At 41.3% G+C, this 14,656-nt stretch overlaps 1 protein-coding gene across 3 annotated transcripts in view; it reads left to right on the top strand.

The window, feature by feature from the left end:
• The window catches only part of PINX1 (PIN2 (TERF1) interacting telomerase inhibitor 1), a 61,366-nt gene that overhangs the window by 10,439 nt on the left and 36,271 nt on the right, over positions 1 to 14,656 (top strand). For all 3 annotated transcript variants that reach the window (XM_075497690.1, XM_075497692.1, XM_075497693.1), the window contains 2 exons: positions 1,976 to 2,068; positions 4,786 to 4,862. In XM_075497690.1, the coding sequence (XP_075353805.1) occupies positions 1,976 to 2,068; positions 4,786 to 4,862 (170 nt within the window). The remainder of the gene's footprint in view (positions 1 to 1,975; positions 2,069 to 4,785; positions 4,863 to 14,656) is intronic.

Raw genomic sequence — 14,656 nt, 5'->3', positions numbered from 1 at the left:
AAATCAGCTGAAAAACTTCATTGTTCTTAAATAACTGGTGTAGTTGCCAGAGTTGGATTGCAGTTAGAGATTGGGAAGGAAGGGCCCCGTGGTGGTTAGTATGCCAACATTCAAATATACCCTTGATCTATATAGTTTTAGCCTTCTTCTTTTTCTAGCTGAGCACCTAGAGAGGAGTTTTGATTCCTGGCTCTTTTGCTGGGATACTAAGTGATGATGAGTGTGCCCCTTTCCCGTCTGTAAAATGAGGTAACAACATGCTGGCTATGCCTGTAATGTGCTTTGGAATATTCATCTGTATCAGATTTGCTATAGAATTTACATGTGGCTTTATTGCTATGCCTAAATTGCTTTAAAAAGCACATTAATATTCCTGCAGTGCTTGCTCAGTTTGTCAGAGGATTTACCAGTCACTAGAAGACACAGGGACGTACCTACCTGTCCGTTGCGAGTGCCAGCACGTTTCAGTAGTGAAATTCCTGCTTGAAGGCACAAGGCGGTGCTGCTGCCCCTTTCGCTGTAAGGATAAAGTGGAGGAGGAAGCCCTGTGGAAATCCTTTGCTGTGTAATGTTCCCTTCGGTACAAGTGGATTGGAGAGCAGACTCAAAGTACCTCATCTCTGGTCAGGATATTTTAGTGGCGATGCTTACTTTCCCCATAGACCCTTTTTATTGAGGATTTTCAAGTTGACTGCAAACTCTGTCTAAAACGGCGTTTGTTAGTCCTTCCTCTTCTTGTTAGGGCTTAGCATGTAAAGGAAGAGTAGATCTCAGACTGCTTTCTGGTAGTCAGCTCTCCCACTGCAGGCTGCGGATTTCATTTTTAGGTCAATGACTCTATCATCAGGTGTCACTACCTATCAAATAGTGAAGTGCTGTAATTCCAATGTCAGAAAAGCTTGGTCTGCAGAGCTTTCAGGGGTGGGATCATATGAAAAAGGTGACTCAACTTGGCCCTCAGGGTATGGGTTGATTTCCGTACCCATCCCAGTTGCCACTGGGAGACAAAAAAACATCTCACCAGAGTAGCCTTTTCTAGAGTTACAGAGCAGAGAATCCTGTGGTGCCTATTTTTTTTAGGACAGGACCAATAAAGTAGTTATTAACCGCATAGCAGGTTACCTCCTTCTAAGAATTTCTTGTAAATTAGCAGGCTCTGTGGATGCAAACAGTACATCTGTACCACTAAAATAACCTGCGCAGCACAGGAACTTGGTATCTTACTGTTAAATAGTTAGACTAATCCTTCACATGGTTTTGACCTGCACAAGTTAACATTCTCCCAAACAACTCCTGAGTGAATTTGGGACTTAGCCAACCCCAGAGACCATTCCCAGTGGACAGTTTAGATGTGGCCCCACTTCTGGAAGCTAGGAGAATTAAATAATATGGATGTGGCCATTTGTTGTAGCTGGCCTCAGGGGCAGAAAAGCTCTGCCACCGTTTAATTTCCTTACACGGATGTATCACACTATGTCTAGATAAAGGCACTTCGTGTAGTGTTAGAAGTGGAAGTCTGTGTGATTTCTGCCCCCCCCTTTTCTTTCTACCCAGTCAGGTTCAGTATTCTATTTTGTACTATTTCTTGCATCTTTCTCAGACCCTGGCACTGGAGGTATTTTGTAACAAACAGCACAATAAACCCTGACCTATTACTCTCTTCTTACTGTAGAAATGGTATTAAATTAGACTTTGCCTTTGACCTGGAGTACCTGTATCTGCCTTTTCAAATTACATTAGATTGGAAGTGGGAAGGGAAGGGGATGTGGCAAAAAAAATCAAGCAGTAACATGTTTCGGACAAAACTTACCATGCTTCCTTCAGTAATATATTGTGATATGTTGTTGAGACTTGGTTTTGAGAGAGAAAGTTAAATAATACACTGCTGTGTGAATTTGGTAGTTTAGAGTGCCTCTAATAGGGTTGGAACCTTTTTTTGTTGGTTTGTTTTGTTTGTTTGTTTGGTTTTTTTTAGAGTCCTCAGTGAATAATCAGAAGAAGACATTCAGTCTCGAAGAAAAATCCAAATCTTCCAAGAAACGTGTCCATTATATGAAGTTTGCAAAAGGTAAGAGGAGTTTTGTTGTTTCATAAACTAGCCAAGATTAGGAAAAAAAAAAAAAAAAACAAAACCACGTGTCAGGGTGATCTGTTGCCTTCTGGAGTCTAAATTTGGCAAGTAAAATCTTGGTTTAGAAATACCCCCTGCAGCAACTTACTTAAAGCTATAATATGCTGTTCCTTTTTATTTTGGACAATTTTGGATGGCTTTAGGCTGATATTGTTGAGTAAAACAATTTCTGTCTGAAGGAACCATCAGCTGAATAAAGGAGCAGTGAATGTTCTGAGTGATCTGTGCGTGGGCAGGGGATGGGAGGGGAGGCAAAGGTGATAACAGAGTTACTTGGGCATCTGCACCGCACTATCCTCTGCAATCTCCAGTAACCCCTGCTAAGAGATCATGTGGATAAGATCAGTGAGCAGATTAAACCTGAATGCAGGAAGAGGAAAGCTCTCTTACATCTACGAGATACTTTATTGGATAAATTAGGACAGTGGTTGGTGGCTAGAAAAACTACATCAAGAGCTCGTGGAGTTTAGTAATTTATTTTTTTCTTAAGAGTGATAACATTATTTCAGCCATCCTTGGTTTTGACTCTTGACCATTGTTCAACCCCTTGCTCTATTTCTCTGTTGGTTTCACGTACCCATGTTCACATGGTGTGTTTGTATATGTGTTTCAATGTATAGATAGGATCAGTTTCCACTAATGGCTAATTTATTAAACTTAAAGCTCTGTGTAATGTTTTCTGATAACAAATGCCTCTGCTAAAACACAAGTAATTGACAGCTGAATAGAGGCCAAATTCTGACATTGGAGTTCGGGTTTTTTGATTCCGCCTAGAAGTCAAATGTGTTAACATGACCCTGCCACTTTACGACATTAAACAATTAAATTGGTTCAGGGCTTGCAAGTACAGAGGCCATGGCCTGTTTGAGGTAGTGGCAAAGAGGATTTATTTTGATTTGGATTTAACCTTTTACTAAATATAGAGAAAAAAGAAGTGTCTTTTGAGCATGCAAAATATGGAGCAAGGCTTTCATATTAACAATACCCTTTATTTGTTTGGCTGCAGTGTTTCTATAAGGTAGGCCCCTGTTTGATTGTACCCTCTGTGGTCTAAAACAGGGAAATTGTCCTTTTTCAGGGAAAGCGGAAAAGTTATTTGAGAAAGGCTAATGGTGTGGCCCTTGTTGTTCAAGTCCGATCCTGCTTCCTTTTAGACTAAACAAGACGAGCTCACACAAAAGCGGGAGAAGGGAGCAGCAACGATAGAAAATGCAGCTTCCGTTTCTGGTGCTATTTTGTAGCCTTGCTGCTGGAGGAACATAGGCACCACACATAGCCTTAGCAGCCACACTTGGATCTGGGAAACACGCACCAATATGACATTAAGACAGTGATTTCAATTGCTTTTCTAGTAGCTGTTCCACTGTGATGCTGCAAAAGATTTGGACTGTCAGTTGAGTTGGTTTTCTATTAGAGAATGCAAAAAGAGGGGGGGATACACTTGAGGGGGCACGGAGGAAGGCATGGAAAGAAAGCTTAGGGTGAGAGGAAGAGCCCCAGGAATGTAAGGCTCATGTTCCAAGCCTTGGCCAGGATAAAGCTGAAAACAGCCACCAGTGTCATCCAGCTTGCTTGGGAAAGGACATCTAGAAGCTGTGCAGTGAGACACGGGGAAGTTGGATAACACGTTCTTCTCTAGGTTGATGTGTCTGCTTACACTCTGTGGGCAGTTAAGGATCCTAAGAAGAAACAGGTGGAATAGTCAGATTTATTTTTTTGTCCCTTATAAGTGCTTAGTTTCACTTTGAAGTCAGTGATTTTGGAATCAGACAGTCAAGTGGAGTAAGACCCCAGCAGACTCCTCATAAGTTGGCCTATCTGGACTAATTTTGTTTCTTTAACTTTTGCTGACTTTTTTTTGAAGAATTTTCTGAACCAAGCCATAGACAACTCATAAAGGCTTCTGCATTGTGGAATCAGCTAAACTTTTGCTGGTATCTCAGAATATCACATCACAGCCTTTTTCTTCCCCCTCCGTGCTTCATGTCCGATACTCAGCTAGCCACACAACAGTCAGATGGGAATAACGGTCCTACTGGAACTCGGAGAAATCTTTGCTTTGCCCTTGAAATTGTTTTAAGTTGGAATAATCCAGTGTGTTGCAGCGATGGAGGTTTTGCTTTTCAGAAGCAATTTCATGAATCAAAGAAAAGCCCCCACTGAGCAGAGATTAATTCCCCCACACACACACTGTATAGAGGAGCTACAACTCCCTAACTCTGTCAAGAGGCAGGGAATTCTCATGAGAATCCCAAGATGTGCAGATTCTCCTTGAACTTTTCTTGTGTGTAGGAGGTTACAACTCTTCTTTCCCTTTAGCGTAGCGCAGGCTGCTTCCCTCATCTTGCTATGACAATTGCAGTATCAGGTGGGGGGAAACAAGCTGCTGTTATATGTTTCCCTGTGGGCATGCACCAGCAGGCTGTGGTTCTCTCCTCACTAGCCTTTCCTTCTACACACACACATTTCCTACCTTATGTGGGAGCCATGGTCAGCCTTCGTTTAGTGTCTTTAACATTCTGCTCTTGATTTCTTTTCACCTCCAAAAACAATTTCTCTACCTCTGTGGGTCACAGTTTGTGTTATCAAAATGTACCTGTCATCACCAGATGTGAAGATTGTGGCATTTTTTTTCCTCCTCTTACCCCTTTCAGGTAAGGATCTCTCTTCGCGCAGTGAAGATGATCTGTCCTGCATATTTGGGAAGCGACAGAAGAGTATGAAGGCACAGGTAAACAAGAGGCTTCACCTTTCTCTTGTTTCCTTGTATGTTTTCCCTTATAACAAAAATGTATTTAAATGTCTTTCTGCTAATGAGATTACCACATGCCCATCAAAAGCAAGGGGTCTTCTGCCTGTGAAATTACTGTTCTTTCTATGTGAAGTCTGCAGGTGGAGGGCTGTGCTCTGAACCATTAGAAAATAAGAGTGAATTTAATACATATTTTTATGAATTATTGTGATGTCACTTCTTTGGAGTTAGGAATCTTCATTGTTTTAATTTTACGCTTGTTAAGCAATATACATCACAAAGTAGATCAATTTTGCTTGATCTGAAAGTTGCATAAATATCCAAAATAAAATTTGACTTTGAGCAGCAACTGGCCAATCTCAGCAAACTGCCTGTATTTTCATGAGAATTGGGAAAGGCTGAGCAGCTGCAAAGTCTTGCTCATCTTTGAACAAAGGATCCAAAGATGGCTTGAATGCTGGTAAATATTTAATGAGAAGACTTTTCTCCAACTTTGTATAATGAGATCAAGGTTTGTACGAGCATTTATTTTATTTTATTTTTGTATTCATTAGCATTTTGCACTTGCAGAGAGTAGGCCTGCTATATCAGTATTTAAAATAACAGACTTATGCTGCGACATGACTAATGTATCCAGAAAAATTCATTGGAAAAGATAACATCTGGAAAAGCACGAATGAATATGTAGCAAGAATTGCCCTGTTGGTTCAGAGGTCTCTGAAGTCTCTTGTAGTTAGAGGAAAAGATTGGGCCTGAAGTTGAGTGGAAATTTCTGAAATACCCTGTACGTGTTTGACACCTTGCTCATTGTGCAGTACTCTTGAATATTGTTCTGTAGCTTCACTGTAGGCCACTGTGAACTTTGGGAGGAGAGGAATAGGGCAAAGAATATGCTAAGAGATCCTGGGTAGTAATGAAAGTAGTACAAGGTTTGTAGCTGTGTAAATGCTAGGCAGAATGACGAGGGAGCTTGTGAACAACAAATAGCGATCCACTGGGGATTCTTCACTGGAAAAAACTCTTACTATAAAATAAAGAATACTTCAGTGGGGTGTCTTGAATTGAACAGTTCAAAGGATTTGGTCTTGCCGTTATCCCATATAGTGTTATAATTTCAGTGAATGTGCTGTCGGTTTTAAAGTTATTGGTAGGAGAGAGAAAAATGTCAAGTCTGTTTTCTGAGTACTGTTCTCTAAACTACAAAAATTCAGTTACAGTTAATTAAACTGGGAGGTTAGAAGAAATTTAAACAAATTAAGAACTGTCCTGTCTTGTCTGCCACTGTGAAAAACAGTATGAACCTTTGTTACAAGTCACATGGTTTGGCTTGAAAGGTAAGAGCTTGGGAGGAGGCCATCAGCCACAACAGAACCTATCTTAACTTAAAATAAGCATTTGGGGACTTCACGTCTGTGAGAGCTGTTGGAGGTCTCAAATGCTGTAGGTAAGCTTGCACCATCGGAGCCCCCTTGATTAACAGTTCTGATCACCTAAATATGCCATGCATCTACTTCTTAGTTCCCTTGCTGTCAGATCACCGTGAAGCAAGACAAACTGGAATTTAATGCAAATCAACAGTGCTGTGGTTAAGGGAGTAGATTTTTGCCCACCCATGAGTTGTCCCAAATAGTTGGCCTTGTTTTCTCTGCAAGTCCTGCATCTTTTGAAACTAAAAATAAGTTTGGAAAGTGCTGTTGCTGCTTCTGGGACTTAATCCTGCAGAGCATTTGTTCTGTTGTTGAGAGACACTGCAGATCGTGTGCATTTATGGCTGCTTGTGAAGGCTGTATAAGTTTGTGCATGCTTTTGCTAATTCTTTGACCAATGCAGTGGTTGGCTGATGGCTACTGTGCAGATTTCCTTTTTCCCCTCACTGAACACTAAGCTAATGGTTCAAGGTTCTGGCAGAAAGTCACAGACTGTTCCCTGTTAAGCACCCAGATTTCCACATGAAAATGCAGGCAGGAGGTAATATAATTTGGAGCTGCATTGTCATCTTCTGGCTACCGTCTGCTGCTAAGCAGCCACAAGGAGAGAAAGCCAGAGGCAGCACAATTGCTTTTTTTTTTTTCCCTCTCTCCTTTTCTTCATGGATCAGAGATCTGTGGAGTTTGCACAGAACAAAAATGCATGGCTCAGGCCCTCCAGCTCTGAGCAATTTCATTTCGTTGCACCCATGAACTCTCATGATCCCTTTCCATCATGTTGCAGAGCCTGGTCCTTAAGGTAGCACAAATGGAACTGCCCCGTGAGGATTTGCAGTACTGTTCTCTGTGCGTGTTTGCATTCTGTTTTGAATTCTCTAGGCTCTGGGCATTTCTGTGATGTGGCAGAGAGTGCACTACAGGAGCAGGAAGATGCTGTCATTCTCTTGGAAGTGAGTTGTTCATATCTGTTCCTGTGTAGAGATAGTGTAGGAAGAGTCCTGGTGTCCATCAGAGCCCTGGGGCATGCCTTCAGGCTGTGGTAGGCCGCAGTCCCTTTTAATTGCAGCTTCTGCCACTGTTAGCGACAGTTGTATGCTGTTGACCCTGTTCAAAGTAGGTGAGGAGAGCTTCCATATTCACCTAGGTGCCAGAACTGCTACTTATCAATTAATCTGACTGCAGGTTCCCAGCTGTAGTTGCAACTGAGATGATACAAGGAAGTACCTGTAATGTATTGATCCTGTAGCTTGAAGTCCTATCTTTGCGGTCTTTCCGAGGTATTAGATTCCTCCTCTTTTTTAGAGGTGCAGTTTGAGAAGCATTCAGTACAAATTTGATTTGGATTGAATGACCTGTCCTCAGCTTGCAATAGAGTTGTCATCTTTTGACAAAGATATTCAGCATAATTCTCCCATATTTCTAGTTGTTTCCATCCAGGATCAGAACCATCTTAGGTGTAACTTCATGGAAAGATGCAGGAACTGCTTTTCATAGAATCGCAGAATTACTGTGATTGGGATCTGGAGGTCTCCAGATCAACCGCCCTGCTTAAAGCGGGATCAGCTATGGTAAGTTGCTCAGGACCTCGTCCAACTGAGTTTTGACTATCTCCCTCCCTTAACGCCTCCAATTTAAGCCTGTGACAAAATTCAGCAGATGGATGAAAGCAATCACTTAAGGAGCAGAAGATGAGAACATTTTGGAATAACGAAACACTTACGCTGTAAGCAGACTCAGTTGGGCGATCATTTGCAGATCTGTAGGCATCAGAGACACAGTGGAAGTTATGGAAACGTTTAAGGATGTATGTCATTGATGGCATTATGGCCAGGTTTTTCATCTAAGTGAGTTGCAGAGCTTCTTACTTATTCCTAAGAGCTGTTGTAACCACAGCCTTTGAACTTTTCTATTTCTACAAATGGCCTAACGTGCAGTAGATGGTGGCAGTGGTATTACATTGATGCTCATCGGCACCGTGGTACTAGGACTGGCTGGTTGGTTGGTGTTATACCAAACTGTTCTTAAAGATTAGGAAAAGCGGCATGAGAAGTGAAACCCAGCAAACTCCATCTGTGCTTATGGTCGAATGGAAACTAGTGGAAGGGCTCAAGGCTATGTGACATGGTCTCTGGACCAGCAAGATAATCCTGGCTCTTCTAAAGTGCTTGTCAAAAATACGTCACCTCTGAACTGCTGCTGTGATAAATGGTGTCTCAACAAATCAGATACATCACAGAGACAGTGTTCCAATTAGTTGTGTTCAGTCTTTTCTAGCATAGTCATTAGCAATCATTTTATGATCTTGACCTGCGGAGTAGTCTTTGGCAGAAGATGTTTTGTGCTAGCTTAATATGAGCTGTCTTAACTGTAGACCTGATCTCAGACTCACTTTTTAACTGTCTCAGTAGCCTAGGACTGATCTGGCTAATGGATCTTTTCTCTTGTTTCACACTGACACTACTGCAGTAAGTGGGGATGTTGAAATTTGGATTATCTACCTTATCAAAGGAAGAGGGAGTTGGCTAGAGGATTGTAAAGATTGCAAAAGAGTGGAATTGCAAAGGATATGGAAGGAAATGCTGTTTACCCCTAAGGGTCAAAAGGAGTTTCTCTAGAAGTAATAATACCGAGATACTAGTTTAAGCTATTGTTTTGATGGTTCTGGGATATGTGTTACTAATCACAGGCACTTGCAACCTTTAATTCTCCTGAATGTTAAACATAACGGTACTTTTTTTTTTTTTAATTATTTTTGATAAATCATGTGTCCAGCTAAGAACTCCTTAATAAACTACACAGGGACCTTTGTTTAAAAAAAAATACAAGTCAGAAAAACGGGGGGAAGAAAACAATGGCTGGGCTTCAGAGTGGACCTAAATTGAAAACGTCTGCAGTTTTTCCCAGGGAGAGTAAGTGATCGAAAATATTGAATTGTAATTATGATGCTCTCTGGAGACCTGCAGTGAGGACCTGTTTTGCAGGGTAAAATCTGCCAGACTTTTTTTGCCCCTACTTTCCCTCTGATATTCTCACTTGCTTAGGAACACTGGGAGCTGGGGAGACAGAAAAACAAATTCCATTAGTTCCTATCTGGTTGAACTTCCTGGAACCCCCACTATTTTTTTTGCTTCTCAGAATTTCCTTCCTCCATCCAGCTGTGTTTCCTGATGAAGCCTTATCACTGGAGAAAATGCTCCTGAGTGAGACTGAGGATTTGGGAATGAGTTACAGACAGTCCCAACTTGGTTGCTGAACAACATGATTCTGGCACTGATTTCGCTTTGGGGGCTGGGGGAGTAGTTCTGATTTGCTGGCGCATTTGTAATAACTCTGTTTGAGATGCATAGAAAACTGAATGTTTTGCATCCATCTCACTGCCATGTCTCAGGCCATTTGATGAGTAATCTGCTTCCTCCAAATTTTTGTAACTTGGATGTAAACCTGCGTAAGTTCCCTTAAACCACCTAATCCAAGTAGCCCGAAAGTCTCAAGTTCGTGGTGGTTTCTTCCGTGTTAGTCATTAGAAATGTAACTATCCACCCTGTTGCTTTTTTCACTTTTTTTTTTTTTTTTAAATCAGGAAATTGTCTTCTGACACATTTTGCAGAACTTCCTCAACTGACTTACATTTCCCAGCACTTATCAGAAAAGCATGTTGGCTAATCTTAAGGGACATAACTGAAAATCCATTAAAGTCTGGCTCTGCCATGGGCTCACTGAAGCTATGGGTAAACTGATGTAATTCCCTTCACCTCAACTTTCTGCAAAATACCAATCATGATATTGATGTTTGTGGGTTTCACAATTGTGACTTTTAGGCAAGTCGTAAGTTTAGTCTGGGTTTTTCTACCTGTGGCAAAAGTCTCTGTTGCAGAGGTAGCGTATAAATTAATTTGCTGTTCCTTTTTTTTCAGCGCTGTCGGGGAACAAAAAACTGCAGAAGAGAAAAATTAGTTAATTTTTAACTTAGGTTTTTCACCGTTCTGCTTTGGAGACTGCAGCTAGCATGAGGTATTTGGGACTGAGAAGCAGAACAGAAAAAGAACATCAAAACCCTGGAGAGAGTCCAAAAGGATTTAGTAAAATGGGTGACAGGGTTAGAGGGCATGTCCTAGAAGGAGAGAGTGCAGGAACTGGATACGTTCATCTCAGAAAAGAGGCAGAAAAAGATGACCTCTCTGCCTATAAATATCTGGGGGTCGGGGGGAGGGGGAGGAACAGAGGAAGGGAAGGGATAGTAATCAGGGTAGGCAAAAGCCAAGAATGGTACTGGGGGTGAGAACTTCAATTAGAAAAAGGAAGACACAAGCTTACTCTTCAGCAGGTTTCCTCGCAGTGATGTCAGCGGGGCAGTGGAAGGTTCTCCTAAGGGAAATCCCAGCTCCTTAGTAAGTGATGCCAAGGAAAAAAAAAAAAGAATTTAACACTTTTAGACCTGTTAGAATGGGCAAAGATGAATTGGTTTAAGTAAAACATCTCCCAACAAGTCATTCTGTGAGTGGCTCCAGTACTGAAGCTTGGTTTCCTGTGGTTGTGTTGTGCTTGGATTCTCTGTGACTAAAGGAGATGAGCTCATGCTGAAATCCCTGTCCATGTGCATGCTGATCTGTTGGCCTTCTCTGTCCAGCCGCCTATTTTCATGAAATATTTTAGTCTTAGTATCTTTGAAATCTCTAAGCTTCTGTTAGGTTGGATTAAAAAGTTGCTGGAGAGAAAGGAGTGCATGATGTACACAAATGTCTGGGCAGAATGATTATGGAAACTTTGCTCCCTTAAGAAATCAGAGTAAAAATGTAATTGCTGTCAGCGTGTTCCGGAGGAAGACAGTAGGAAAACACTGAGATAGTGTCTTTAACATATTTCCTTCTTTTTTTATTATATATTTATTGTCAGAGAGAATAATTGCATTTTTAGAGGCACTGAGTATCTTGTGTCTAGGTATTATAATTATCCCCAGGCTACAGAGTTTGTCAGATCTGAGGTTAAAATTTAAAACTGCACAGTGCTTATTCCCATATACGACTTGACCATTTCAGCACAGAAGTATGTAATGTGTTGTACATCATTGGGAAGAGGGAATGTAACGTTTTACCAAGAATCAAGGCAAATGAAAACATAGGTAACAAAAGGTGGGATTTAATCCCACCTGACTTCATTGGTAGAAGATCTAGGCATCTTCTCCAAGCTCCCTTCATAGTGATGAGGCACAGGTGCCCAAACAGATGCATTCACTGTCTCCAAAGATGGGAAAGATGTATGAAGCCAAACCCTTCCTACAGATATGTGCCTCTTTCCTCATTGATTGTAGGGGACATCTAACAGTGAGGTGCATCCTATCCAAAAAGTTATATTCTGAACAGATTCTGTTTCAGTGCGAAAGCTGACTGTGTTCTTGTAAGCATGTAATTACTGCTCAACCCTCTTGACCTATTCAGTTCTTGTGAAGGCTGCATTTTTAAAATTTTTTTAAAATGTTGGTTAGTGGGAAGAGGCTGGTGACCTAGTGGCAGAGTGTGCAAGACAATATAATGGTGCTTTTACGCATTTGGAATTTACCCCAGGAACCTGCTTCTGATTAGAAAGGTTTCTGTCAGCTTCTAGTTCACTGCTACTTTGACCAGCATGGCTTACTCGCTACAGATTTTTGGAGTCATGATCTAGGAAATGGTAACGCTCAGTTTATAGTGGCTTAGTTCTCCTTGACTTTGATGGGAGCTTGCTGTGTTCTGCAGCATCAGTATTAGAGGCTATCATTAGGTTTGTGTGCCCACCTGTTTTGTTTTTTCTTTCTGACCCTTTGAATTAAATATTTTAAAATTACCTTTAGCAAAGGCTTTTTACTACTTCTGTAATACTGCAGTTACTTCTTTGGCCTCTCCGGTTTTGCTCTGCTGCGTACCATGGACTCTAACAGCCAGAGGGATTATTTCCTAAAAAAAAAGAAGAAAAAAAACTGCTCAGAAACAGGTTCTGGCAGCAGTTGGTAGTACAAGGCCTTTGCCCGTGCTTGAGGGGCAGCCAGTACAGGTTGGTGACACAAACTCACAAGGAGGACAGCATGACAGTACAGCTGAAAGGCTACATGCATCTCCAGTGTACACGAGTGGTACAGGCAGAGCAAATCTTCTGGCAGCACAGACTAGCATAAAGTAGGTCCAAAATCCTGTTGCTCTGAGCTTGTAACTTGTAACACCATATATAGCAAGTCAGAAAAACAATCAGTTAGGCTCAAGGTGTTAATTTGAGCCATATTTTTAATACTTCTCCATGCAGATAAGATTGTTCCAGGAGCACCGGTAAAAATCACTTTACCCAGCATGGTGCCCTGGTAGTGTTTTTGATAAAAGGAGGAAGAGCAAAGTATTGATGTTTTGTTGCCTATTCTGTAAGCACCTTGTTAATCAACTGAGGATAAATTATTGCTGTTGAGATAACCAGCAGAGAGAAGGAGAGGAAGAAACATCTCCTGATCTGGAAGAAATGGTGCTTTTTCTTCTCTCTTCATAGGAGAAGAGTCTTGCCTCTAGCGTTAGTTCCTTGGGGGAGTTGTTAGGAACAGAAACAAAACTGGGGGGAGCTTTTTTGATTTATCTTCTCTCCTTCCCTTTTGGTCACTTCGATAGGCTTAAAGAGCCGAGTTGGCTTTAATGTGTTACCGTTAGAGACCATGCATTAGCTGGAATAAACCATCATGCCTCACAGTGAAAAATATCCCTTGATTGGCTAATTAATCAGTCAAAGGGGAATGACATGGCCCTCGGCTTGAGGGACTCTGCTGCACAGGTAAACAGGTCATTGATAAATGGTTTACCCACAAATTCATATATCAAGAAAACTTAGTCATTTTTTAACTACACTTAGTGTGAAAGCCACACTGCATTTTTGGAGGTGTATTTTTGCTGCCCTTGCTTTTTGCATTGTGGGGAGTTTTTAGGTTGTGAAAGTTTTCAAGAGGAAAAGCCCAAACAGAGCTTTGTTATGATTGTAGTTCTTCTGTTTTCTGAATTGCAAAAAAACCCCTCAAGGGCTTTTTTTGATAATGATCCCTCCCCTCGCCCCAAAGGGTGATGGGGGGGGGATCATTATCATGGCTTTATATTGCGATTGAGTGGGTCTCTAATCAGAACGGCTCATAGCTTTTTGTCATTTAAATATACTGAGACTGTTCAGTGGGTCGTATCCAGTCCTCAGGCACTGCGTGAACAAAGCTGGCGTCCATAAATGGGTCTAAGGAAATAACTGGGGAAACTATAAAAAGTGAGATTGCAGGTCTGTGTTGGTAAAAGACTTCATCTTACTTGATTCTGTTAGTACTGGCTTTTGGCATCTATATGCTGACTTTTGTCATCGGTATACTGTATAACACCTTATCCTGAAAAGATGGTTCCCCAGTGGGATTCTCCACTGAGAGTTTAAAAAAAAAAAAAAAAAAGGAGGGGGGAAATCCAGCTTTAAATGAAATTGCATAAAAATGTGTTCCGGAACCACTCTTACATGTGGGGTGTATAAATAGGGTTAAAGCAGTGTAACCATGTAAGGAACCATAAAACAATGTTTGGCATAGCTGCTTAAATGGGTGCACTGGGTGCACAAAACAAATCCTAATTGTGCTTTTTTTGTTTCTTTTTTTCTTTTTTTAACTGTGTGTATACAGTGAGAAAGTAACGCACAGTACCTAAGAATTCAGGCTCACGTAGTAGAGAACGAAGTTAACCTTATTTTTGTCATGTGTAGTTTCCTCCCAAACAGCCCTTGTCATGGGCCTGTGCTTTTATAGGATGGCTTTGTTTTGTTTTTCCTTTTAAAAATATTTGTCTGATCAAAGAGCTTTCTTAAAAAAAAAAAAAAAATTAAATTCCACTGCTGTAGTTCAAAACAAGGAAAAGTACATTTTTGATCCTATCATAACAGGATTTGTATATGGAAGTGTGAACTAAGCAGGTGGCTTCCTGTTGATTTTAAAGCCAGGTGGGCAAGTTCTTGACGACGAGTTGATCTCTCGGGCTGCTACCTGCCCTGCTTTCCCTGGTGCCCTAAGAGCGTGCTGCATGCTCTTTGCTTCTGCTGGTGTAGCACAGAGCCAAGATGATGGTCCTTTGCACAAAGGAGCTTATTCCTCTGTGCGCGAGGAGTAGGGGTAGTGTGAGATGGCATTTGGGATTGGTGTCTTGTGGGAATAATACTGCTGTGGAAATGAGAGGAAAATAACAGCATGTGTTCTCTCTGAGAAATCAGGGAATAGAATACATTTTATTACCCTCTAAGAAGGCTGCCGGATCCACTCAGATAGCCTGCAGAAGGATTGGACGTTCATAGTACAGTCTTATTTTTGCTCACTTTGTTATG

This window comes from Mycteria americana, chromosome 3 (genome assembly GCF_035582795.1).
Source record: "Mycteria americana isolate JAX WOST 10 ecotype Jacksonville Zoo and Gardens chromosome 3, USCA_MyAme_1.0, whole genome shotgun sequence".
NCBI lineage: Eukaryota > Metazoa > Chordata > Aves > Ciconiiformes > Ciconiidae > Mycteria > Mycteria americana.
Note: the sequence above shows the minus strand (reverse complement) of the source record. Positions and strands in the feature narration are given on the sequence as shown.